We start from the raw sequence: 27,692 nt of genomic DNA on the forward strand, positions 1-27,692 counted from the left end.
AATTGGACACATCGTCCGTCGATCGAACACGCTCTTGATTTTTATCTGAGTATAATAATCTAATTGGATGGTCGATCGACAGGTTGCCTGATGTATGGCTACCTTTACTGTCTTCCTCTACTCTGTCCATTTCTTTTTATCTCTCTTATACCCTCCTCAATCCTCCTCCCTTTGCCCCCCCCCCACCCCACCTTGAAAAAAGTAATCAGCAATGGCTCATTGTAAATGCATCTAAACAAGCACATGTCCCTAGCACTTTGCAGTGTACATAACTGTGTTACTAGTCTAATATGAAACCATATAATTAATATGTATTTATATAGCATTGACATTTTCAGCAGCACTTCACAGAGTACATAGTCATGTCCCTGCCATAGTCATATATGGTATCCTACCATATTAATATTATGTATTTATACAGCACTGGCATCTTCAGCAGCACTTTACAGTGTACATATTTAAGTCACTGACTGTCCTCAGAGGAGCTCACAATCTAATCCCACCATAATCATAGTCTAATGTCCTACCATATTATTATTATTATGTATTTATATAGCACTGACATCTTCTGCAGCACATTACAGAGTACATAGTCATGTCACTGACTGTCCTCAGAGGAGCTCACACTCTAAGCCTACCATAGTCCTAGTCAAATGTCCTTCCATATTATTATTATTATTATGTATTTATATAGCACTGACATCTCCTGCAGCACATTACAGAATACATAGTCATGTCACTGACTATCCTCAGAGGAGCTCACAATCTAATCCTACCATAGTCATAGTCTAATGTCCTACCATATTATTATTATTATGTATTTATATAGCACTGACATCTCCTGCAGCACATTACAGAGTACATAGTCATGTCACTGACTGTCCTCAGAGGAGCTCACAATCTAATCCTACCATAGTCATAGTCTAATGTCCTACCATATTATTATTGCTATTATGTATTTATATAGCACTGACATCTTCTGCAGCACATTACAGAGTACATATTCAATTCACTGACTGTCCTCAAAAGAGCTCACACTCTAATCCTACCATAGTCATAATCTAATGTCCTACCATATTATTATGTATTTATATAGCACTGACATCTTCTGCAGCACATTACAGAATACATAGTCATGTCACTGACTGTCCTCAGAGGAGCTCACAATCTAATCCTACCATAGTCATAGCCTAATGTCCTACCATATTATTATTATGTATTTATATAGCACTGACATATTCTGCAGCACATTACAGAGTACATAGTCATGTCACTGACTGTCCTCAGAGGAGCTCAGTCTAATCCTACCATAGTCATAGTGTAATGTCCTACCATATTAGTATGCATTTATATAGCCCTAAAAGTGACCCTGTAGTGTGTGGGAGTGGGGAGACACACACACACACACACACACACACACACACACACACACACACACTACAGGTTCACTTTTAGGATTTAGATACTGGGCTGCAAGTTCATCTTTCATGCATATCCCCACATGCCCCTCCCCCACCAGTCACTTTTATGGTTCAGATGTCCGCCTTGCGTGCAGATCCTCAATGCCTACCAACACTCCACCACAGGGTTACTTTAATTTAGGGTTTAGGTGGCAGGTTATATATATTTCGGCAAAATACTACTCCATCGTGTGTATTTTGTAGGGAAACACTGCCCATTGTGTGTATTTTGTGGGGAAATGCTGTGCATCATGTGTATTTTGTAGGAAAACGCATGCGCTGTAGTGCACAGCTTGCCAAAAGAGACCTTTCAGGAACCCCCCCCCCCCCCCCCCCCCCCCTTGAAAATCCTGGGTTTGCCCCTGTTAGGCTACATAGATAAAGCTACAATATCACATTGAGTAATCATGTTCTTGTTTTTTTTTTTCAGGCGGTTTATGTTACATCAACACTTCCTTACCTGGTCCTTACGATTTTCTTGATCAGAGCTCTAACACTGAAGGGATCTGTCAGTGGAATCAAATATTTGTTCACACCAAATGTAAGTTTGGTTGTTATGCTCTCACTAGAACAAATGTAAATTATTTTGTGTACTACTACTGCACAAAGCATTGCATTTACTCTAAAAGTTAGTGATTTTGTAATGCTTTATTTCCTCAGATATTTCATATATGAAACAAGGGGTGTTGCTAGGATCCTAAGAGATTCTGGGGCACTTTTGGGTACTCCAGCCCAAAAATAGTTGTGGCCACACACCAGAATGTGGGTGTGGTTATAGGTGGAGCCAAATTTACACAAACGTAACAGCGGTCTAAGTAGGCCTGCCCAGCAAAATGTTGGATGAAGCCCCCCTCTCCATTAATATGACAAAAAAAAATGCATATCAATAAATAGACAGTGTTACTTAAACATATTTAGGCAGAGTTACCTTACTTTCTGCTAGGTGGGCTGACCTGCTGCCAGATTGTCTGCCAGTCCCCCCATAGCATTCCCTGACCTTCTAGTGGACCCCCTCCCATGTTCCCATGGCCTCACATTGAGGCACCACAACTCCCAGAATGCCCCTATAGAAGAACCACAACCCCCTGCATGTCCCCATAAAGGTATCACAGTACACAGCATAGCACTACAGCACCCAGCATGCCCCCATTGATGTACCACAGCTCCCAGCATGCCTGCCATTGAGCCACTACAGCTCCCAACATGGCTCCCCAGAGGCTCCATGGCTCTATGGGGGAATACTGAGAGCTGTGGTGCCTCAATCAGTCGCTAGGAGCTCTAGCATCTGAATCATTTTCAGACACTAGGGGGAGAAGCCCAGAAGAGAAGATGCCAGCAGAATCTGCAGCCAGAGATGAGTACTGCACCCACTGCCTGACTCTGATCTTTGGGGCTAGCAACGCCCCTGTATGAACCTACCCCCCAATAAAAAAGAAGGTAGGGGTTAACTTTTATCACAACACTTTTCAGTTTCAGATCTGAGAAATCTGACCAAATCCACATTATTATTATTTAGTATTTATATAGTTTTGACATCACAGCACTGTACAGAGTATTTTGTCTTGTCATGTAACTGTCCCTCAGAGGGGCTCACACAATCTAATCTCTACTATAGTCTTATGTCTATGTATGTATCGTATAGTGTATGTATAGTAATTTAGGGCCAATTTTGGGGGAAAGCCAATTAACTTCTCTGTATGTTTTTGGGATGTGGGAGGAAACCGGAGTAACCCCACGCAGACAAAGGGGGAACATACAAATTACTTGCAGATGTTGACCTGGGATTTGAACCGGGGACCCAGCGTTGCAAGGGGACCCAGCGTTGCAAGGCGACTAGCCACTACACCACCATGCTGACCTGCACATAAGGGATTTCCCTCCATTTCTTTTGTTGTTTACAAAACAATCTTTGGAAAGGATCTATGCAAATATGTCAACTGGCCGCCCAACTCTGATCAATGAGCAACTGCCATTCTGTTAATGTTTTTGAAAATGAAACAAATTCTGATAATTCGCCATGGGGAAGACAGACTAATCCAAAACCTGTCAGAACTGACAGATTTTTACTACCAAGTGCAAATGACAGTGACAAAAAAAAAATGTTTTACATTTTACATTTTTTTTACTGTAAAAATGCAACTAGGCTTTTCTACCTGTTGTTAGCATTCATAGAGAAGTAAATAGGGAGATCAGTTCAGGTTTTAGAGGTCTCTTAGCACAAAAATTCTCAAAGAAAGTCATGGAGAATATAGTATCTTCTTGTTTTAGATTTGATTTCATAAATATTCTATGCTATTCATGGGATCCATTCAAAATTGTCAGTCTGCAACAAATCCATTGGATCCACTCTGTTGTGGTAGCCTCAACACAAAAATCCTACCTGCATGATTTTTCCAGACAGCAAATGCGTTTCCCACAGAAATCTGTAGGGGAAACTTACCTTCTCCAGATTCAAAATGGACCACAACGCACTATTGGTGCAGATACTGCACTGACCACTCAGATGCTAATTTGGCTGCCTGGCAGAATTTGTATTAAAGACCTCTAGTCTACCATCTATCTTACATTTAAACAGAATTATTGTATTAATCCTGGCTTGTTGGAACCCATGTAAATCATAGTATATATCTTTGCATCTCTTCTAGGGTACGGGGAGTTTTTTTTAAGGTAGAACTCTAAAGTGATATAATAACTTAAGCAGGAACATCATTTTCACTGTTATCATTCTTCCTGGCTGAGATATATTGTATTTTTTCCTGTGGAAACAGGCTATTGGTGGGCCGGGACATGTTAGCCATCAGTAAAAGCAAAAGGTTTGGAATCAGGATAATATCATTTATAAGCTAACTTAAAGACAACCTGTAGTGGACTTTTTCCCCTCTAAAGATTTGGGTTTTCCCTGATAAACCTGCCATCAGCTTCACGGTGATGACGAGTTTATTTACACATTACAGTTCCTCTTTACTCTTTTTCCTTTCAAAAGTGAACCTGTCAGGAAAAAAATGCCCCTGGGTGGTACTTAGCTTTGCAAGAGGAAGCCTCTGAATCCTAATAATGCTTTTCACCTTGGGAATACAGTGCTGGCAGCCACTGAAAAAAACAAACAACAACATGCGGCTGGTGCGTGCCTGCACTCCCGCTCAGGCTCCAGCGGAAATAGCCAAGCCCAATCAGGTACACTCTGTTCAGGCATGAGGTGAGATCTTCTGGGGTATCAGAGCTGGTTCCCCCTAGTGGAGAGGACAGGGAAAGCCTTTTAAGCATATTTACAAAGAGAGAGCTGGCACTCCGTAGGGTGCATGAGAGATGATTAGGCCAATCACCAATAGTCCAATAGTTGTGGAATTCTCAGCACACCAATATTCAGATACACACACATATTATGCCATTATGCACAATTGTAATTGTTTTAGGGGCCTCTCAGGGTCCCCTTTTCTCAAGGCATGGGGAAAACAATGCAGTCAAATATAATACCTACTTAACCACTGCCGGTTTTTACCCCTTAAAGTTGCAAAGAACAAACTGAAAAGTGATCATTAAACATAGAAATGCTGTAGAAATAAGCTGCACTAAGCTGTTAGTTTATTTAGTTACAGTTGAATGTAACACGTGTGTAATCAGTAGGCATGACTCACAGCACCTCTGTGTTAGCTGTACAGGAAAGAAAGATGCTTTAACCCTTCTTTTTCAGGTCTTTTGTTGGGTATTTCTGTGCATTGTAACACAGATTTTGTTTCCCTGATTGTTTTCATACTGTCCCTAATCTTTTAGAGCAGAGAGGAAGTTCTGAGCTCATATCCACTTTAAGGTTCCTGACAATTTTGGCATATCAGCTGTGTCACGATTGATACAGCAATAACTTTTTTTTACCTATGCCAGTGGCTCCCAAACTTTTTGAAGTTGTGACACATCACGCCAAATGCTCAGATCTCTGTGACACAACATCACATATGTATAGGTAGTATAGCTGCCCCATTATAGGTAGTATAGTTCCCTAGTATAGGTAGTATAGCTGCCCCAGTATAGGAAGTATAGTTGCCCCAGTATAGGTAGTAAAACTGCTCCAATATAGGTAGTATAGTTCCCCAGTATAAGTAGTATTGCTGCCCCAGTATAGTTAATATAGTTGTCCTAGTATGGATAGAATAGCTGCCCCAGTATAGGTAGTATAGCTGCCCCAGTACAGGTAGTATAGCTGCCCCAGTGTAGGTAGTATAGCTGCCCCAGTGTAGGTAGTATAGCTGCCCCAGTGTAGGTAGTATAGCTGCCCCAGTGTAAGTAGCATAGCTGCCCTAGAGTAGGTAGTATAACTGCCCCAGTGTAGGTAGTATAACTGCCCCAGTATGGGTAGTATAGCTGCCCCAGTATGGGTAGTATAGCTGCCTAATATATATATATATTTTAAACAAAAAAATGTAGCTATTGTAGTGACGTAATAGCTAGTGGCACATGGCATCAGCGCAAAATTCTGTGGACCCTGGCGGTGGGAACACAGACAGCAGGTGGTTAAATACAGCAGCAGCAGGAGGAGGAGTGACGTTTGGCAGCAGGCAATGTAATGGGCCATGGTCCCTAGCGTTGGTATCACGGCTGTAATAATAAACACCATACAGCAGGAGGTTCCGGACAGCAGTTGTGAAGCCCACATTGTGTCCAATATGCGTAATATGTCAGCGCTGAGTAATATGTTGGCGCTTTATAAATACAATAAATAAATAAATAAAATACACAACTGGGACAGCACAGTTTTCAACCCAGACACCTCAGAAAAATATATATTTTTTAAAACAAAAAATGTAGCTATTGCAGTGGCATAATAGCTAGTGGCGCATGGCAGCAGTGCAATATTCTGTGGACCCTGGCGGTGGCAACACAGACAGCATGAGGTTAAATACAGCAGCAGCAGGTGGAGGAGTGACGTTTGGCAGCAGGCAATGTAATGAGCCAGGGTCCCTAGCGTTGGTACCACGGCTGTAATAATAAACACCAACAGCAGGAGGTTCCGGACAGCAGTTGTGAAGCCCACATTGTGTCCAATACACAACTGGGACAGCACAGTTTTCAACCCAGACACCTCAGAAATATATATATGTTTTACTACAAAATGTAGCTATTGCAGTGGCGTAATAGCTAATGGTGCATGGCAGCAGTGTAAAATTCTGTGGACCCTGGCAGTGGGAACACAGACAGCAGGAGGTTCAATACAGCAGCAGCAGCAGGAGGAGGAGTGACGTTTGGCAGCAGGCAATGTAACGGGCCATGGTCCCTAGCGTTGGTACCACGGCTGTAATAATAAACACCATACAGCAGGAGGTCCAGACAGCAGTCATGAAGCTCACATTGTGTCCAATACACAACTGGGAAAGCACAGTTTTCAACACAGAAACCTCAGAATTATTTTTTTAACAAAAAATGTAGCTATTGTAGTAGCGTAATAGCTAGTGGTGCATGGCAGCAGCGCATAATTCTGTGGATCCTGGCGGTGGGAACACAGACAGCAGGAGGTTAAATACAGCAGCAGCAGGAGGTGGAGGAGGAGTGCCATGTGGCAGCAGGCAATGTAACGGGCCATGTACCCTAGAGGTGGTACCACAGCACCTACAGAAAAACCATGCCAAATTAGCAGGGGACTGAAGGTTGATTGTGAAGATCTGCTCGGCTGCCTGTGCAGGCAGGCAGTTTTTTGACCATTGTTTAGGTTTGCATGCTGCAGGACTCTGGAAAGAAGAGCTTCTGTCAGTTTTGCAGCTTGTGCTTGCAGAGGAATTTGTCATGCAAATTGCCTGGCCACATTCATTGGAGGCATGTCTTTCCCACAATGCTTGGCTGGTCATAAGGAGTCTTCCTGTGAAACACCCTGGAGAGTGTCAGCCATGCTCTTTGTATGAAGATCAGCTTAGAGTAATTCCTGGAAAACTGCACAAGGCAGGTTTCCTTAGTGCAGTTAGGATTGCTTATCTGTTTGTTTGTTCTGTTGCTATTGTCCTGTCCCAGCGGTGGTCGACAGGAAATGGTTCTGATCTCTGTTCTTGGAGTATAGCTGGTGCAGCGGTTGCTACCAGCTATCTCTTCTGTTCTGTCTCCTGGGATCGCGCTAGCCACTTTCCGCTAGTGCTGTGGATCCTTCTGTTCTGCTACTCTGTCTTCCTGGATCGCGTTAGCCACTTTCGCTAGTGCTGTGGATCCTATCTCTCGCTTGTCCCTGTTTTCTTGTGTCTGTCTTGTCTGCTACGACCGCTTGCTGGAGGCTCGGTGAGGTAACCGTTAAGCAAGCGTTCGCGTCCTCTGTTTCATATTTGTCTGTCGATGGTTAGTTAGGCGTGCTTGTCTCTATTGTGCTTATCACGTGGAGACCGCGCATAACCGCGTGCACTGTTGCGAATGAGTGCGGTGTTCGCGGTTAGCTAGCGTTTGTTATTTTCCGCATCTCCTCATTGTATGATTTGCTGTGCCTTTGCTATCCTCGTATTCTGTTCTGATCTGCCTTGTGTCACGTCTGGCGATCGCACCTCTCGCGATCGCGTTCCTATTTCGTATTTGCTGTTGTGCGTGCGCGGTCGCGGGTTGGCGACTAGATTGGAGCACACACATACAATCTGTCCCTTTGCTCGTTCTCATTCGCAATTGCTTCTCTTGCTATTGCGTTCTGCGCTTCGTACAATTCCTGTCTGGCATTTGTGTAGGTACAGAGGATTGGTACCTCTGCACTCCCCAGCGCCATCTGCCGACAGGAATTTCCCTCTACGGGTGCGTAGCACCTTTTGCTGGGTGCCTGCAATTATACGCTTGTGGAGGATTTCCGCCGTATCAGCGCACGCGTTGAGCGCTGATCACGGAGAAAGTTCCACAACCGTTACATTGATGTTGTGAAAAATAATTCCCATCCAGGCACCTTATGTCCTCCTCTCCCCGACAACAGGTGCCTGGAACGTGCCTTCAATCCAGGCCTGGTTGATCTTCAAAAATGTGAGTCTGTTCAAGGACTCTGTGGACAGACGAGAGCGCTTCTCCATGACCACGCCTCTGGCCGCAGTGAAGCACCTCTCGCACAGCACGCTGGAAGGGGGGCAAGACAGGACTTCCAGGGCATACTATGCCAGCTCACTCCAGATCTGCAACCGCTCAACCCAGTGATCCAAGGGGTCCACAGGCTCCTCGCCGGTGTCAAGCCCACTGAAGAACCCCATGTAGTCGGCCACCATCCGGGTCAGGCGCTGGCTGTGACTTTGAGAGGAGGATGCTGCTGCATGCACATCCTCTCTTGGCTGCTCTACCGTCATGTAGAGTGCCTTTGTCAAGGACAGCAGGTCTCCTGGGCACCTGATGCTGCTGCTGCTGGCTGCAGGGACAGAGGGGGTGGAAGGCTGGGGGAAGGCTTCCTCCAATCGCCAAACAAGGATCTCCTGCAACTCCCTTGTTCGCTGCTCAGGGTCTCCAGCAGGCAGGAACTGACCCACCTTCCTCTTCAGCCGTGGGTCCAGGATCATGCTGATGCAGGCGTCCTCCCAAGCACGCATCTGCTTCACCCTGAGGTCTGTGCGCAGGCACCGCAGCATGTGCGCTGCCATGGGGAACAGGGTGGTCCGTCCAGCAGAGACATCAGGGTCAGCGGCCGCAACGCTGTCCTCCTCCTCCGGCCCCTGAGCCTCTTCCTCCTCTCTTCACCCTCACACCACTGCAGCAGTGCTCTGCTGTTCCCCCTCAACAGCAACGTCCAGGACCTCCAACTCCTCCTCCTCCAACAACTCAAAATCCTGCGCAGAAGTGGACTACGCAGGTGGCTGCTGTTCCAGCTGGATCAAGGCCTCCTCTCCCACATCCAGCAGATCACCCAGGGCACTGTCCAGCAGACAAACAATGGGCACCCATTGGCAGAGGGATGCCCGTTCCTTGCTGACCAGGTTGGTTCCTTGCAGGAAGGGAGCCAACACCAAGCAGACCTGCTGCATCTGCCCCCACTGTGCGTTGGAGAGGAGCTGGAGTTTGGTGGTGCCGGCGAGAGTTCCCTCAACGATGTGGCAGTTGACAGCCCTTCTCTGCTCAACCAGCCGCTCCAACATCGCCAGGATGGAATTCCAGTGAGTTGGCACATCGATGACAAGGCGGTGTCATGGCAGGTCCTCAAGCTGCTGCATGTCGGCCAGGTTTGCTGCGGCAACAGCTGAGCGGCAGAAACTGCGCACAATTTTCCGAGCCGCTTCCAACAGATTGTCCAACCCCTGATAGGTGCACAGCAACTTCTGCTCCCCCAGCTTCAGGACGTGGGCCAAGCAGGGGACCTGGGTCAAGTGTCCCCTGCTGATGGCAGGCAGCAGGTTGGCCGCATTGTCAGACACCACCAATCTGACTCTGAGGCCTCTGGGGGTCAGCCACGTCTTCTCCTGCTCCCTCAGGTAGCGGAGCACGTTGGCTGCCATGAGACTGTTCTTTTCCAGGCTTCTCATCTCCAGAAGCGCTTGGCAATGGCGGGCCTTCACGCTGCTGTTGAGGTGGGGTCGCTTGGAGGCAGAAGCTGCTGCTTCTCCCCTGACCCCGTGTGGTGGCACCACATAGTGGACTACTGGTGGTGATGCTGCTGCTGATGCACCTGAGGATGGACCTGCTGCTTCCTTGCTGGCGCAGTCAACTAGGCTGACCCAGTGGACCGTGAAGGACAGGTAGCGGTCTGTCCCAAAATGGCTACTCCTTGAATCCATGGTGATGTGGATCCTCTCACTCACGGCGTGATCAAGCGAGTGGCCCACGTTCGCCATAGCAAAACGGTGCAGTGCTGGGATCGCCGTGCGGGAGAAATAGTGGCGGCTAGGAATTTGCCACTCCGGGATCCCATACTGCAGGAGCGTTCTCATGTCACTCCCCTCCTGCACAAAGGAGTATGGCAGGAGCAGGGAGCACATGGCCCGGGCAAGCAACCCGTTCAGCACCCGGATGCACCTGTTGGTAGGAGGCAGAACCTTGGTCACACCGGGAAAGGACTCGCTGTGCATGGTCTGGCGGCGTTTGCCTGCTATTAATCGATCATTTGACGTTTTGAAGCCACTCTTCAGGACAGTGACATGAAGATCATACATGCAGTGTCCATTGGACCGAAAGTGCATAGCAACTGGGAGTCCAGATTTGGTATCGTTAATAGTGTGCCTGTGTCCATTCATACGTTTGCGCAGAGTTTGTCCAGTTTCTCCCACGTACATAACATTGAGGCATTTAGCACACATGATCAGATAGACCAGATTGGTGGAATGATCGATAAATAGCAGAAACAAAATTAATAAATTGGTTCAAAGCAGTGGATAAAGGCTTGAATAAGGACAAAAACTTTTTATATTGGTATGAGTCTGAGGATATTTAATGCTAAACTCTTTCTCAGCCTATATAGCTAAACTTGTGAACTCAGAATTTACGATGCCTCTGTGACAATCCAACTCCCAGGTCTGGTAACATGGTGTAAACAAGGATTCTTATCTCCGCTATCAACCTTTCACCCCATTTAGATTTTCAGTTTCACTTAAGGCATCTTAATGACATGTATTTATGCTTGAAAAAAAATCTATGTAACCCCTTTAGATGTTGCATGTATAAAGCTGTCTGTACCATCAGCCGGGAAACATACAGGATTGCAAGCCCGACGAAGGCTGCAAAGCCGAAAGCTTGCTTATTCTTATTCTTTTTAGTTAGCCAATAAATGGTATTATCTTGATTTAAAACTTCTTGCTTCCTGGCAATGATAGAGATGAATGTGCCAAGTCATCACCTTTCCTCTTCTTGATTTGATCAGATTGTGTAGAGAAGGTGTTCACGATTCTCATTACACCTCCTTTGACTCCAGCTCTATGTTTTTAGGAATCAATAAATCTTCTCTCTTAGTCAGCTGAGCATTCCTATGTGCTTTTTATATCACAAATTTGGGGTATCTTCCATTTTTAAATCTCTGCTTGAGAGTTTCACATTTCACATCAAAATTTCTGTTATTTGAGCAGTTTCTGCAAGCCCACAAAAACTGCCCTTTTGGAATTTCTTTCTGAAGCTGAACCGAGTGTTGACTTAGTAATCTGTACATCCAAGAAACTAAGAGATTTTGAATCGATCTCAAACGTAAATAACATACCTATATTGTTCTGATTCAAAGCCTTAACAAAGTCGACAAACAGTTCTCTGGGGCCGCCCCACAGAACGAACACGGTGGCATAGTGGTTAGCGCTCTTGTCTTGCAAGCGCTGGGTCCCCGGTTCGAATTCCAGCCAGGTCAACATCTGCAAGGAGTTTGTATGTTCCTCCTGTGTCTGTGTGGGTTTCCTCTGGGCACTCCGGTTTCCTCCCATATCCCAAAAACATACAGATAAGTTAATTGGCTTCCCCCCAAAAAATTGGCCCTAGACCATACACGCACTACACGATACGTACTGTACATATGACTATGGTAGGGACTAGATTGTGAGCCCCCTCTGAGGGACAGTTAGTGACAAGACAATATACTCTGTACAGCGCTGTGTAATATGTCAGCGCTATATAAATACTTAAATATATAAATCAATCTATGAAATGGCCCCAGAAGAGAACATGTGATGCATAGACTGACATGTCTTCACTGAAGACTATTGTATCCTCCCACCACCCAAGGAAGAGATTTTCATATGACGGGGCACATGAAGAGCCCATTGCACAGCCTCTCTTTTGGACGTAAAATTTGTTCTGAAATGAGAAATAGTTGTGAGTCAATATAAATCATAGCAGGTCCAGCACAAAATTGGACTGGACTGTTCTTTCAAGTGAATGCTTCTAGACTTGAGGAAAAAATCAACTGCATCAAGACCCATGTTTAACGTAGTTATATAAAGATTCTACATCTAGATTTGCTAACCAAACATTGACTGTCACTGATATCTCCTGTAATCTGTTAAGCAAGTGCATTGTGTCCCTGACATATGAAGGGAGACTGATCACAAAGGGCCTCAGAAAATGGTCCACATATTGGCTTATTTTTTCTGTAAGACAGCCATTTCCCAAAATTATAGGACATCCTGGAGTGTTATTCAATCTTTTATGTATTTTAGGAAGAGAATAGAAAGTGGCTATTGTTGGATGCTTCATTAAAGTACTTTCCTTATAGGGTTAACTATGTGTTAACATATGGAAAGTGGTCATGTATGGGCACAGATAGGAGTGCGGTCGCGAAGAAGAGGATCTTGGCGAACAGTAGTGGGGTTACAGAGGATCAGTGAACCCTCTGGATCATCCGTAGGTTTGCTTGGTAAATGTCTAACTTTTTTTTTTCTCAGAGATTTTCTTGAAAGCACAGCTGAACTGAGAGGAGAGCCACTGCTAGGTAGAGCAACCCAAATGGCCACTTGAGCCTCACCCTCTGCAGGGACCTTATGTGCTGGGCTGCCCTGTGCTGTGCCCCACCTTCACAGTAGAAATATTGTAGAACTCTGCACCACTTCAAAGTTTAATCATAATTTATCGTAATAAAATACAAACATTAAAAAGAACCATGGGGCAAAACAGTCCGCTGTTTCGGGCTCCTGCCCTTCTTCAAGTTGCCCAGTTCTGAAAGTAACTCTCCACCATACACATATATATACAAGACAACAACCAATCAGGTAAAGGATGTAAATGAGAGGACCTGATGGGAGACTGCTAGTTAATATGCAAACCACTCCCTGGTCAACAATACTCATTCATTATTGGTCAGTTAAAAAATTCACTGCAATTAGTCATAAAAAGTACAAACTACTGTATGACATAAAAAGATCTTTCACTTACAGGACCTTAGTGAATTAATATCCTATTAGAGACCTTCGGGGAGAAGGGGCAACAAAGCGTAACAACAAACGTAGTTTTAGATCAGAAAACACACATAATAGAACGTGGCCACTGACCAATAGCAAACAAAAGTGTCATATGAATCATGCCTACTTACTCATGCGTCATAACGGACGCATAGACGCATAAGGTGCGTTGATGCATGAAAGTAAAGCATCAACACGTAAATACAGAGTCAAACGTGATTAAAAAAAACTTTAGGTTAAATGTAAACGTTAGAAGTCAGCACAGGTTTAAAAAGTCATTGTATGTAGGGAATGATAAATTATTTACCACAATACATCAAATGCTCAGAGGTAGGTATCCATCAAACATCAAAACAAGAAAAGGCTTACCAGCTCCCAACAACCCACATTATAATGTTGTAAAATGGCTAAGGTCACAGACAACGTCCAGGGAACATCAGACGTCGTGAAGATCCAGTGGACATCCGTATGGAGGTAAACTTTCAGGAATTTACATAGGAAAACAAAAACGGCAATATCTAAGCGTAACCCGTTTATTTAGATAAAATGTATTTAAAAGGCAGTAGATATAAAAACAATAACTCACATACGGGGCCCATAAACTGGGAACCTAGGAAGATTAGCGCACATGTAATGGTCAGTCGTAGATCAATAGACAATGGTGCCGCCCGTTACCTTCCCGGCTGGTTTTGCAGTCCCCTGATGACGCAAGACTGCGAAACCGGTGCCCGGATTCCGGTGCTCTGCACGCTACTCCCAGTTGTTCTGGGGATCCAGCCAGTGAGTGCGTCCTCATCTATTGAACCCCACCTTCAAAGTGTCAGTCATCAATATCAGCAGCAATGGGGAGAGCGGCGCACAGTAACCGCAAGGACTTCAGATGCAAGAGTGACACTGGTCACATCTTGCATTTGAAGTGTCATGCGGTTACTCTGCGGCACTCTCCCTCAGGTCACCGCTGATCTCCAGGTCTGATACAGTGAGGAACTCTGTGATGAGGAGCACTTTCAAAAAGGGGTACACCTCTGGCTGTCTATGCTACAGAGGGGGACCCCTTAGGCTGCCTGGGGGTGCCTAACCAAGTGGGGGACACCTTTGGCTTCATATGGGAGAAACTACCTAATCCGGGAGACACCTTTGGTTGCCTGGGGGGTACATACCTATATGGGGACAAACCTTTGGCTACCTATGGGGAAAACACTTCTTTGGCTGCCTATTGGAGGGAACTACCTATATTAAGTGAAACCTTTGGTTACCTATTGAGGAGAGGCGACTACCTATACTGGGAGACACCTGTGGCTAGCTGTGGGTGGGGCTTACTCAGGGTCATTTTTCAGCATAGGTATTCCAGGCCACTCCCTGGAGTCCTGGGGTGAGTCATGTGTCTGATTAATCCCCACCCCAAAACTATGCCACTGTTCTGTCCCCTTTGTGTCTCCTTCATCTCCTTGTGACACCGTCAGTCCCCCTGTGCCACCTCTGCCCCCTTGTGTGTCCTTCTGTCCCCCTCTGCCTCCTTCTGTCTCCCTTTGTGCCTCCTTCTGTCTCCTTGTTCCACCTTCAGTCCCTCTGTGCCACTTCTACACACCTGTGCATTTAGAGATGGATTAAGGTGTAATGGTGCACTAGGCAAGCAACGGCTTTGGGCCCTCCCTTGATGGCCTTCTATCTTATTTGGCAAGATTTGTTCAGGGCTTGCATAAACCGTGCCCCTAGACTCTCTCCAGGCCCTAGGCACTTGCCTAAGTTGCCTCGTGGATGATCCGGCTCTGTGTGCATCCCTCTGTGCCCATCTCTGTCCCACTGTGCCTCGTTCTGTCCCCTTTGTGCCTCCCTCTGTCCTCTTGTTTCACTATCTGTTCCCGTCCCCCTCCTGTGCTCCCCCAGTCCAGTGTGTAAAGGCATAGTGCAGCAAAAGCTGTGCTCTGACCTCCCCTCTGGAGTCTGGTGTTGTGCCTTTGTGACCATCCTGTCTGTTTTCTGCTCTTTCTAGTGTTTGCACCTCACTGTCCTCATGTATTGTGTAATCATGCTACATGCGGTAGGAGATGCTGGGAACTAGGGGGAGTGATGAGCGGACAGGCGGAAGCACAGCATGTGACTCCAGCGCATAGGTCAGAGCACAGCTTCTGTAGCACTACACTGTGCATTTACACACTAAGCTGGGGTAGTGCAGGAAGGGGGTGTGCAACGAAATGAGACAGGATCTGTGAGTTGTTTGTTTCTCAGGGACTCTCTGTATTATGCATTAACCCTACACTGCACATGGTTTATGTGTTTGTGTGTGTGTGTTTTTTTTTGGGGGGGGGGGGGAGGGATGACACAGAACTGCTTGCCTGGAGTGACAAAAAGGGCAGGAACGACCCCTGGCTACCTGTGGGTGGGGGCTACCTATACTGGGGAAGACAGCTTTGGCTACCTTATACTGTAGAAGGACACCTTTGGCTACCTACACTGGGAGGAATACATATAATAGGGGGATCTTTGACTACCTAAACTGGGTGGCTTCCTATACTTGGGGTACAGATTTGGCTACCTATTTGGCTACCCAGGACTCCTACCTCAGTGGCTGGAAAGTGTACTGGTTAAGGGCTCTGCCTCTGATGTAGGAGTCCTGGGTTCAAATCCTGGCTCTTCCTACTCAGTAAGCCAGCACCTATTCAGTAAGGAGTTCATTGGGCAAGTCTCCCTAACACTGCTACTGCCTACAGAGTGCGCTCTAGTGGCTGCCTCGCAAGCGCTTTGAGTCCGACAGGAGAAAGGCGCTATACAAAAAAAAGGAATTATTAATTACCTATTAAGGGTAAAGTTTCATTCGTGGGGTAATATTTGTGGCATTTCATATTTGGGGTGACGTTTGCTGCACTTCATATGTGGCATCATGTTTACTGCATTTCTTATGTGACGTAATGTTTGCTGCATTTTATATGTGGCATCATGTTTGCTGCTTTTCTTATGGGGGGGAGGGGGAGATAATGTTAGCTGACTTTCATATGTGACATCCTGTTTGTTGCATTTTACAATGGGAGGTTGTTAATGTTTGCTGCATTTCATATGGGGTGTAGTATTTTCTGTATTTCATATGTGATGTCATGTTTACTGTATTTCATATGTGAGGTAATGTTTATTGCATTTTCATATGTGACATTATGTTTGCTGCATTTCGTATGTGGGGTAATGTTTGCTGCATTTCATATGTGCCACCATGTTTGCTGCATTTCATATGGCGCATAACGTTTATTGCATTTCATAGGGCATTTCATGTTTGCTGTATTTCTTATGGAGCATAATGTTTGCTGCATTTCATTTGGGGTGTGATGTTTGCTACATTTCTTATGCGGGTTAATGACAGCTGCATTTATTATTTGATGGTCATAATAGCTGCATTTGATACTTATTTATTGCATTTGATACTGGTTTATTGTTACAGTATTTGTCATTCTAGGTGCTCATGATTTCTAAATGTTATGCTAATACATGAACCAAAAGAAGCACAATGACCAGAAAATTGATATATTTTACTAGCCACTTTATTCGGTACGTCTTGATAGTTCTGAGTTGGACCTTTGTTGCCATTAAAACTGCCTTTATTCTTCGTGGAATTCTTCAGAGATTTATGGTCCATGATGACATCATAGTATCATGCAGTAGGCTGCACACACCTCTTGGTCATGCCCATCTTTTGCTGCACTGCCCCCTTTAACGATGCTCCCTGAGGCTGACATATTATTTATTTATTGCCTCTAATACTCTTAACTACAGTATATACCCTGAACAAGCATGCACATCAGGTGCCCTGACTGAAGTCTGACTGGATTAGCTGCATGCTTGTTTCATGTGTGCGATTCAGACACTACTGCAGCCAAATTGATCAGCAGGACTGCCAGGCAACTGATTGTTTCAAAGAAAATAAATATGGCAATCACCATATCCTTCTCAGATCAGGTGTACTTTAAGTAACATTACCAAATTCTGAATATTTTAATCTGGTATTTTTTAGGTAACGGAACTAGCAAATCCAGTAACATGGTTGGATGCTGGAACACAAGTTTTCTACTCTTTCTCTCTTGCATTTGGAGGCCTAATTTCCTTCTCCAGTTATAATGCTGTACAGTAAGTACGTTGTTCTATAAATATTTTAACAAAAATACACAGTTTCTGCATGGATCAGTCACCCATCATCTAGGGATTTGCTACAATTTGCTTGCTGTATTTTCAACTGCAAAATTGTATTGAAGTCAATGATGCCTACATTCGGGGTTTAATAGCAAAGCCCCCACGCATGCTAGCGTAACAACACTTGCTGAGTATGTTAAGGAGAACAGTAGGGACAATGATAATTTATTTATTTCAAAAAGGCGCTGTGGCCTGCATATTCCATATTGGGTTAATGGTCTCTGTGGCCTAAATATTCTATTGGGACTGCACACACTAGGACTCTGCACGGGTTGCTCATCCCCAGGGTCTCTTTTGGTTGGGTGGTATTTCGGGCACAAAGATGACTTCTGAATTGGCCCTTGTCAGCCACACACTCAGTCTGCACTGATTTACGCACCTCACTCATATGTGCCCTGCTGCCTCTACGTAATTCTGATGCACTAGCCCTTTCTGCCCTGAATTTGTGCTACACTGGCCCCACTGCTCACATTGTTCTGTCTGTACTGTCCCCACTGCCCATATATTACCGCCCCCCCCTCCAACTGCCGTCCATCATGGGCAAAGGGCAGCCAGACAACCCGACACACCATCACCTTGTCCAGGGCCAAACTACTGAGATGAGAGACCCTAGCCCACAGCGACCCAGTATTAGGAACACCCCTGTGGGATCTAGTCAATGCCCACATTGACCGCATGACTGGTGGTGCCAAGTGGGCCACGAGGAAACAACGCTATAGGGGGAGAAGTTAGGGCGCACAGGAGAGAATCAAAAGGAAAGGACTTCGCTACCCTGTCCCTGCCATCCTCCTGGCGAACATATGTTCCCTTCCAAACAGGGTGGACGAGCTAATCCTATTACTCGGCAGCAAACCCTGGATTGGCAGGAACACCCCAGATCTCTGCTTCACGTAGACCTGGCTGAACAACGTTCCTGACAACTCTCTACAAGTGCCAGGCTACAACCTTCTCCGTGCAGACCATGATCAGGCTCTCTCTGGGAAAAAGAGAGAGGGTGGCATATGCTTTTTTATTAGCACTGCCTGGTGCCCCAACACAACGATCCTCAGCAAGGTCTGCACCCCGGATGTAGAGATCCTTGCCTTGAATTGCAGGTCACATTACGCACCACGGGAACTCCTTGTTTGTCCGAATTTAGGTCTACATTCCCCCTGACGCAAACGGCAAGAATGCCCTGCGTACACTCAGCGACACCATCTCACAGTGGGAAACCAAACTCCCGGAGGCCCTCTTCATCATCCTGGGAGACTTTAACAAAGCTAACCTATGAAAGGAGCTCCCCCGCTACAAGCAACATATTACGAGGCCCCACCCAGAATTGCAACACTCTAGATCACTGTTACACAGTTGTCAAGAATGCTTACAAGTCAGTTCAAGGCGCTGCCTTGGGCAACTTGGATCACTGTCTAATTCACCTGATCCCCACCTACAGGATGCTCTTCAAATCATCCAAGCCCACCATCAGGATGGCCAAAAACTGGATAGAAGAAGAAAAACTGGAGCTACCAGCATGCTTCGATTGCACTCACTGGTCGACCCTGGAGGCAACCACCCTGGAGTAATGGACGGAGAACGTCACCTCCTATATCCGCTTCTGCAAGGAATCGTGCATCCCAACCAAGTCCTTCAAGGATTTCCTTAACAACAATCCCTGGTTCAACAGCAAGCTGAGCTGGTTCTGGAAGCTCAAGGACACAAGTCTGGTACCCCAGATGAGTTCAGGACAGCTAGAAACTCTCTTAACCCGGAACTGAGGGCCGTTAAGAGGGCCTTCTCTGACAAGCTGGGCCTCAGCCTTCATTCACCCAATAAGGGCTGGTTCTAGATTTTTTGCCACCTGAGGAGAACTTGTGAGGATGGCGCCACCCCCCCTCCTCCCGAGTATAGGTGGTATAGCTGCACCCCTCCACCCCAGAGTATAGGTAGTATAGCTACGCCTCCCCAAAGTATATGTAGTATACCTGCCCCCCCCCCCCGTACCCTGCAGTCACTGCTCGCCCCCCCTCTACCTCCCCCCGCATCTACCCGCTCCTGTTACCTTATTAGCTGGCGGTCGCTTCCTTCATTAGTTCCCACTGACCCCTCTTCTCTGTGCATGTGGTGTCGTACAAGTCTCTCACAGCAGTGATTGGAAGATGCCGTCTGAGTGGAGGAAGCACTTCAAGAGACATCTCATGGCTGCTGTCTAAAGTCAGGAAGCAGGAGAGAGGCTCCCTGTAGAGGTGATGTATATCGCCGTTACCATGGGAACTGCTGCCCTGGTTCCTGACTCTACACAGCAGTGAGATGCGCTGCTATAAGAGACTTGTATGACGTCACATAACAAGCACGGAGGAGAGGGGGGACTAATGAAGGAAGCGCTGCCAGCTCATAAGGTAACCTGGGGCTCCGTCCGCAGCCTGAGCTTTACCAAACTGCATGGTCCATGATATGGGTGCAATCTCTGGAAGAGAGGGGCATTGAAGCCTTCCCCTCTGCCACAGAGCCCTTGTTTAATCCATAGACATATACCTCTTACCCATTTCCACAACGAGTTAAAAGTGAAATAAAAACACAATGAAAAAATTCCTTTTCTAAATTATTCTAAATTAACCATAAATACTTAGCTTTGGATAATTCCAGGCCAGTATCCTTGGAAATGTCCAGAGCCAATATCCTCAGATACCCAAAGAACAATGAAGAGCACCGCACGTGTCAGTCCCTGCCGCAAGCAAGCCCCAGAGCATCTTTGAAATTCCCTCCAAAGCTCCCCATTGCTGGTTTAACAAAACAATTGGCATCTGCCCAAAGAGGATTGCCATTGGTCTGTTAAAGGACCAATGGAGAGCCGTGGAGGAAATTGTAAAGATGCTTTGGGGCTTGCAATACTTAGCATAGCAAGTGTTGCTGGCACCTGCCGCTCTCTCCACACCCCCTGGCCCCGCCTCCCACTGTAACATACTGCACTGCCCACCCCCACTGGCACACAAGGCAGAGCACCCGCAGCACTGTGGCCATCCATGCACTGCCACGCATTAACCCCTGCTCAGCAGTATTCTGAAAATCTTGGCCTGTTTGATCGAATGGCTGTCGAATCAAACAAAGAGCTATTCGGCCAACACAGTTTAAGTGCTTTACCATTGCTACCATCCATTTTCTCCCACCACCCTTTGAATGTTAAGCTGCCCCACTGCAATGGCTGACAGCCAATGAACCCACCACTATCACCTGTATCTGCCAAAGTTACAATGTACCTAGATAGCACATGGTGACTCAGTACCACAAGGATATTATAGGGGAATCACCTTGGGAGGGGGGAAGCCTAATCCTAATGAGGCTTCCCCCATCCTCTCCTGTAGCCCTGATACAGCAATGGCAGCCCCCAAAAAGCGGTGTGGGCTCCAGGATCATAACAATCCTCTGAGAGCTTTGCCCAGACGCACTTGCAGCTTTAGTTCGGGCTCAGGCGGAAATAGCCAACTATACACCTCAACTAATTCCGCCTGAGCCCGCACGAAAACCACAAGTGTACCAGCGTGAGGCTCTCACATGTTTTTTATGATCCTGGAGCCAGCATCACCTACAAGCTTGCCGATGGATTTTCGGGGGCTGCCAGCACTGGATCGGGGCTGCAGGAGAGGACAGGGGAAGCCTCAGTGGGATCAAGAAGCTTCCCCCTTCCAAGTTAAGTACCCCCCAGGGGTTCATTTTTTTTTACAGATTTACAGCGAGTTTTGGATTTTAAAAAATAATAAATAATGTATAAATAAGTCAAAATATGCATTTTTAGTTGATTAAAAACATGAAGGAATATTTAAAAGCATTTATACACAAATATTGAGTACCCCTGACAAATATTTATGTTTCAGAGGGTACTTGAGATGATGCCCAAGTCCTGCATCATAGAGCCATATTAATCCATGCACTCCGCTGATGATACAAAACTGTATGCTGTAAGCTGCATGCATTTTGGATTAGTATGGCGCTAAAACACTCTGCACTCCAGCAGTTCTGGATGTGCATCTGGCTTTTAGGGACACAAAAGGATACTTTGCATATGCAGCAGTGATGTATTATGAGCAAAGCAGGGCTTTTTTGCAGCGCGCCGTGAAATGCTGAAGCTTGGCACGGCTATAACAGTAATGCTATAGTCCATGCCCTGTGCATGGGTAATTCGGGAATCTGGCAATTGCTGAACCCTGAATTACTTCTCCCTCCAAATTGCAATGACTCGGAGGGGGAACAGTATTCAACACTAGAGATGGCCCGATCCTCCGATTTGCGGTTGGCGAACCGAGTTCGCGAACCTCCCACGAAAGTTCGGTTCGCGCAAACTTTCGCGAATCGCAATAGACTTCAATGGGGAGGCGGACTTGGAAAATTAGAAAAATTTATGCTGGCCACAAAAGTGATGGAAAAGATGTTTCAAGGGGTCTAACACCTGGAGGGGGGCATTGCGGAGTGGGATAGACGCCAAAAGTCCCGGGGAAAATCTGGATTTGACGCAAAGCAGCGTTTTAAGGGCCGAAATCACATTGAATGCAAAATTGCAGGCCTAAAGTGCTTTAAAACATCTTGCATGTGTATACATCAATCAGGGAGTGTAATTAGAGTGCTGCTTCACACTGACACACCAAACTCACTGTGTAACGCGCCGCAAACTGCTGTTTGTGTAGTGACAGCCGTGCTGGACTGGTGCGCATCATGGCCAGAGTGCAGGCCGTGGAGGTTTTCAAGCCCATATGGTCACCGGGCTGAGGTAGCTGAATGACAACAGCAACGACCTTATTATCTTGGGTGTGCCCCCCCCCCCCTGAGACACTCATATAGTCGGTAGTCATTGCTTCATTGTGATACGCAAGCCCCTTCACAGTGGCAAAGCAATGATCACGAAGGGGAATTGGCACATGTACATGCCTTTTGTTTTATTGTTGCAGCCGTAGTGCAGCCAGAAAAATTAGGCAGAATGTACATGCACCAGAAAAATTATGCTAGCAGCGGCCTTAAAAATTCAGGTATCCGCCTGGAGTCCTGGACCCTGTTGGTGGTGGCAGAGAAAGCAGTCAAGCGGCCTGCAGGCAGAGATGCTGTGTGGGGAGCGACTTAGTCTTGGGGCAGGCAGTCACACGGTGTGCAGGCAGAGATGCTGTGTGTGGGGACTGACTTAGTCTTCGGGCAGGCCTGACTGTGCTTTGCAGACCATGTGGTCAGATGGTCCCTACTCCCTTGACCCAACGCTGTGTGCCAGAGATGACACCACTTGCCTTTCAACATCACGGTACAGTTTGGGTATCGCCTTTTTTGAGAAATAATTGCATATCTTCCACTGTGGTGTGTGGATTTGCTTTTGTGTGCTGCTTTCCCTCAGGTGGTCATGCCATTGCAGTTTGTGCTTTGTAATCATGTGCCTTCGTAAGGTAGTTGTCCCTACGTGGGTCTTGGTCTTTCCACGGCTCAATTTTTGATGGCAGAGAGTACAGATGGCATTGCTCTCATCTGAGGCAGACACACAAAACAATTTCTACACCGCTGAGCTCTGGGGTGATGGCCCTTTGGTGGTGGCGGCCGACTGAGTGTTAAGTGGGGTGCCAGAATCAGAGCTGGAGGAGGAAGATATGTCACGCTTCCGTGCGGTAGCTGAGAAAGATGAGGTGTTCTGATTTAAATAGTCAACTACATCCTGACAATATTGGGGGTTGATGGCACGTGCCTTCTTCTGAACACTGTACTTTGGTCGCGGGCCGCACGGAATCACGACATCGCGACCTCGAACAGGCCTGCCAGGTGGCCTGCCTCTGCCCTTTGTTTTGTCCATATTGGGGGGGATGAAGTGAAAGGTATGCACTGACTTGACTAATACAATGTGCAGTCAGTCACACAGGTGCAGTTAACAGGTATGCACGGAGTGGTATTCACACTGCGTGCGCTCACATAGGTAGGTGGGTGCACTGAAGTGAACAACAGGTAGTAGGCATATGCAGGGATGGGTATTACATGTGCACCTGTCACACACAGACAGGTACCGGATAGGCACAGTGACACTGTGTGCGCTCACATAGGTAGGTGGGTTGACTGAAGTGAACAACAGGTAGTAGGTATATGCAGTGATGTGTATTACATGTGCACCTGTCACACACAGATAGACACAGTGACACTGACTGACAGAGCTGTATATAATGCAAGTGGGCCACACAAAAAAAAATAGATCACAAGAACAAGATTAGCTCTCAAAAGAGCTGTTGAGGGGTTCTTTTTTAGCAATAACAATCAGCCAGGAGCAAGCTAACTAGCCTACAATTGCCTAACTAAGCTTTCCTTATGAGAGTCTGCAGCAGCTATCCCTAATTACTGCAGGCACACAAGTGAGTCCACTGCCTGACCCTGCCTGCCTTATATAAGGGGGGGGGGGGGGCTCCAGGAGGGAGTGTAGCCTAATTGACTACATTGTGCCTGCTGACTGGGATGTAGAGGGTCAAAGTTGATCCTCATGATGCACTATGGGGGCGAACCGAACTTCCGGAAAAGTTCCTGGTTCACCGCGATCGCAAACCATGGAAGTTCTCCGGGAACCGTTTGCCGGTGAACTGTTCGGGACATCTCTATTTAACACCCCCCACCGCCTACGCTCCCCTCTGCCCCCCCCCCCCCCCCTATTTGTGCAGCAGCAGGGTGAGCCATCATTCAGCTCATCCTATGCCAAAAAGCCCTATGAGCCAAAGTGCTCTGTACGCATTATGAGAGATTTTTCTTGTTCACACAAAGCAGAATGATTGCAAATACCACTGATCTTAAAGGGACTCCGAGCTCAGACTAAAAATAAAATTTGAACTTACCTGGGGCTTTCTCCATCCCAGCCCTGGTCGGGACGTCCCACGCCGGCCTCCTGGCTCTTCTCCCGGCGGCTGTCCGCATAGCGCGTACAGGCCGGTCCCCCGGGCGACACTGGCGAGTGTCGGGCCTTCTTCTTCCTTATACGTCACGAATGACGTCACACGCCGGCCGCCGCACGTCATGACGGCGGCCGGCTGACAGCACGGCGCATGTGCGATTAAACCGCGCATGCGCCGTGCTGTCACGCCGGCCGCCGTCATGACGCGCGGCGGCCGGCGTGTGACATCATTCATGACGTATAAGGAAGGAGAAGGCCCGACACTAGCCAGTGTCGCCCGGGGGACCGGCCTGTACGCGCTATGCGGACAGCCGCCGGGAGAAGAGCCAGGAGGCCGGCGTGGGACGTCCCGACCAGGGCTGGGATGGAGAAAGCCCCGGGTAAGTTCAAATTTTATTTTTAGTCTGAGCTCGGAGTCACTTTAAGAATGCAAATTATTATTTATTTAACTGTGCGAATATAGTCATTAGGCAAACTGTGCAGGCAGAAAAAGTTCGTAATTACAATCTAGGTAGTGATCAAAATATATAGTTGAAAAGCTATGTGAAAGGTATAGTGACTACCGGGCCAGGCAATTAAAGTAACAACTGAGAGGGAGAAGGCACCCCAAAAATAGGTGGTAGTGGGTGACAGGTATATTTATATTATGTGACTAAAATAATAAAAATTGTAAATAATAAAAATGGCTTACCTCTAAAATGCCAATTTCAAACATCAGATTTACTAGTCATCAGACACTGTAAAAGATATAGCAGAGCATAGTCTGCTTCCTTAGATCTAATACAAAACAGTGTCTTTATACTGTAGACAGTAAGTTCGGAGTGCCTAAAAGAGGGCTTCTGTATTCCATAAAACACATTGGCCTCAATTCACTAAGCTTATCTCCTGTCTTTAATAACTCTTCTAGAGTTGTTACCATGGTGATAAGGCATGTAGTATTCAGGAAACCTTTTACCTCAGGCAAACCTAAAATTAACTCTTCTGTCTTTAAGTTAACTCTTTAATCCTTAAAATAACTCCAGAGTTAAAGGCAGGCTGTTCATTAACTGCATGTGAAAATAACTACAGAGGAGGTAAATTAACTACAGAGGAGGTAAAATAACTACAGAGGATGTAACTTAAGGAATGAAGAGATAAGATAACTCTCTCACTATGTGAAGGTAAGTTTTCTCTTGCCTTATTATCTCCAGCATGATCTTAGTGAATTGAGGCCAATATCCTTTATAGTGTCTGATGAAAAATCGTTTGAATAATCTTTTGTTTGAAATTGGCATTGGCCCTTCTTTTAGAAGTAAGAGGCGTTGCTAGGTACCCAAAGAGATTCGGGGCAATTTTGGGCACTGCAGTCGAAAAATGTGTGTATCGATGCACCAGAATGTGGGTGTGGTCATGGGTGGAGCAATATTTACATGAACTTAACAGCGGTCTAAGAGCTGTGGTGTCTCTATGACGATATCCTGGGAGCTGTGGTGCCTCAATGGGGGCATGGTGGGAGATGTGGTGCATCAGTGGGGGTATGCTGGGTGCTGTGGTGCTTCAATGGAGGGTGTGCTGGGTGGAGTTGAGTACTGCTGCCCGCTGCCTGACTCTGCCCACGGGACATCCAGGGCACCTCAGAATAGATCTGGGGCACGTGCCACTGAACTTTGGGGCTAGCAACACCCCTGATTTTTATTATTTTTAGTCACATAACATAGATATGTAATTGAATCAGCGCAAGTCACAAGTAATTATGTGATACATTTCCACCGTGTTTCACATCTGAGCTATCAGGCCATTAAAAGTGAATCCTAGCACCCAAAAGGAAAAAGGCTTACCACCCAATAACAACCCACTTTATAAGGTTGTATACATAGCATGAAGCTCCCATGGGTCACAGAACTGTTCCAATCTTTAACTGTGTAAAGTTATCCTCCAGATGGCATCGGTATAAGATTGATAATATATTATAAAATGATAAAAAAAAGCAGTACTAAGTGTAGACCATTCATTGAGGATAAATGAACCATAAAATCATACAAGACATGAAAAAAGAGTACTCACATACAATAACAAACATCCAAACTTTCGCATTTATAATATTAGTGAAATAAACACCCTGTACACAAATACACATACAAACAATACGTGCATACACTGTACACAATTACATTGCACATACACACAGACTGCACCACACACATACTAACTGTACACACCGGCACTATAATCAGACACACACGCACGCACACACACACACACACACATTGTATCAGACATGCACTATACACAGGCACACACCATACACACATATGAATCACACTCATGCACAGTCAGTGACAGGAACTTTCACTCTCACATCACATTTCTCACTGCCATGTCTAACATTACATTTCTCAATGTTAGTCATGAATCTGCAACATGTTTTATCTTCTCCTCCTCCCTGCAGACCTCAGCTCTCAGGTGAAGGAGGAGCTCTGTGTGAGAGGAGGGGTGGACAGGGGCATTGCTAGCTCCAAGGATCAGTGGCACGTGCCTCGGATGTCCCCCAGGTAGAGTCAGGCAGCGGGCAGCAGTACTCACCTCCGGCCACTTGGTCTCCAGATTCTGCAGACATTTTTTCTTCCAGGCTTCCTCTCTAGTGTCTGAGAATGAACCAGACACTAGAGTTCCTAGCATCTGATTCGTGGGCCAGCTTCAGAGGATGTCTCCAGACTTGTAGAGCAGATGGGGGAGATAAGTAGTTCCTCCTGCTGTGCTACTCTGCTCGGGGTAGGGGGAGGTTGGGGGGAGGAACAGTGAGGACACATATCTCATGCTTCCTATGGAAGTTCCAGGCACCACAGCTTCCAGCATGTCACCACAACTCCCAGCATGACACATAGAGGCACCACAGCACTCAACATGGCACCACAAAGCACCCAGCATTCCCCATAGAGGCACAACAGCATCCAGCTTGGCACCACAGCACCCAGCATGGCATCATGCAGCACCCAGCATGCCCCATAGAGGCACCACAACACCCAACATGGTACCTTAGCACCCAGCATGCCCTGTAGAGGCACCGTAGCACCAAGCATGCCCCATAGAGGCACCACAGCACCCAGAATGGCACCACAGCACTCAGCATGCCCCATAGAGGCACCACAGCATCCAACATGCCCCCATACAGGAACCAAAGCACACAGCATGCCCCCATAGAGGCACCACAGGACCCAGAATGCCCCCATTGATGCAACACATCTCCCAGCATACCCTCATAAAGCTGTGGAGCCTCTATGCATAGAGCTGTGGTTCTATGGGTCATGCTGGGAGTTTTGGTGCCTCAATGGGAGGCCTGTGGGAGCCTGGGAGGGGGTCCATTAGAAGGTCAGGGAATGCTATGAGGGACTGCCACACAACCTGCCAGCAGGACAGCCT

The 27,692-nt window shown here is 46.6% G+C and overlaps 1 protein-coding gene across 2 annotated transcripts in view; it reads left to right on the forward strand.

The window, feature by feature from the left end:
* Nucleotides 1-27,692, forward strand: part of LOC137518515 (sodium-dependent neutral amino acid transporter B(0)AT1-like) — a 390,168-nt gene that overhangs the window by 283,170 nt on the left and 79,306 nt on the right. For both annotated transcript variants that reach the window (XM_068236484.1, XM_068236486.1), the window contains 2 exons: nt 1,891-2,001; nt 17,250-17,362. In XM_068236484.1, coding sequence (XP_068092585.1) covers nt 1,891-2,001; nt 17,250-17,362 — 224 coding nt within the window. The remainder of the gene's footprint in view (nt 1-1,890; nt 2,002-17,249; nt 17,363-27,692) is intronic.

Source organism: Hyperolius riggenbachi, chromosome 5 (assembly GCF_040937935.1).
Source record: "Hyperolius riggenbachi isolate aHypRig1 chromosome 5, aHypRig1.pri, whole genome shotgun sequence".
NCBI classification, from domain to species: domain Eukaryota; kingdom Metazoa; phylum Chordata; class Amphibia; order Anura; family Hyperoliidae; genus Hyperolius; species Hyperolius riggenbachi.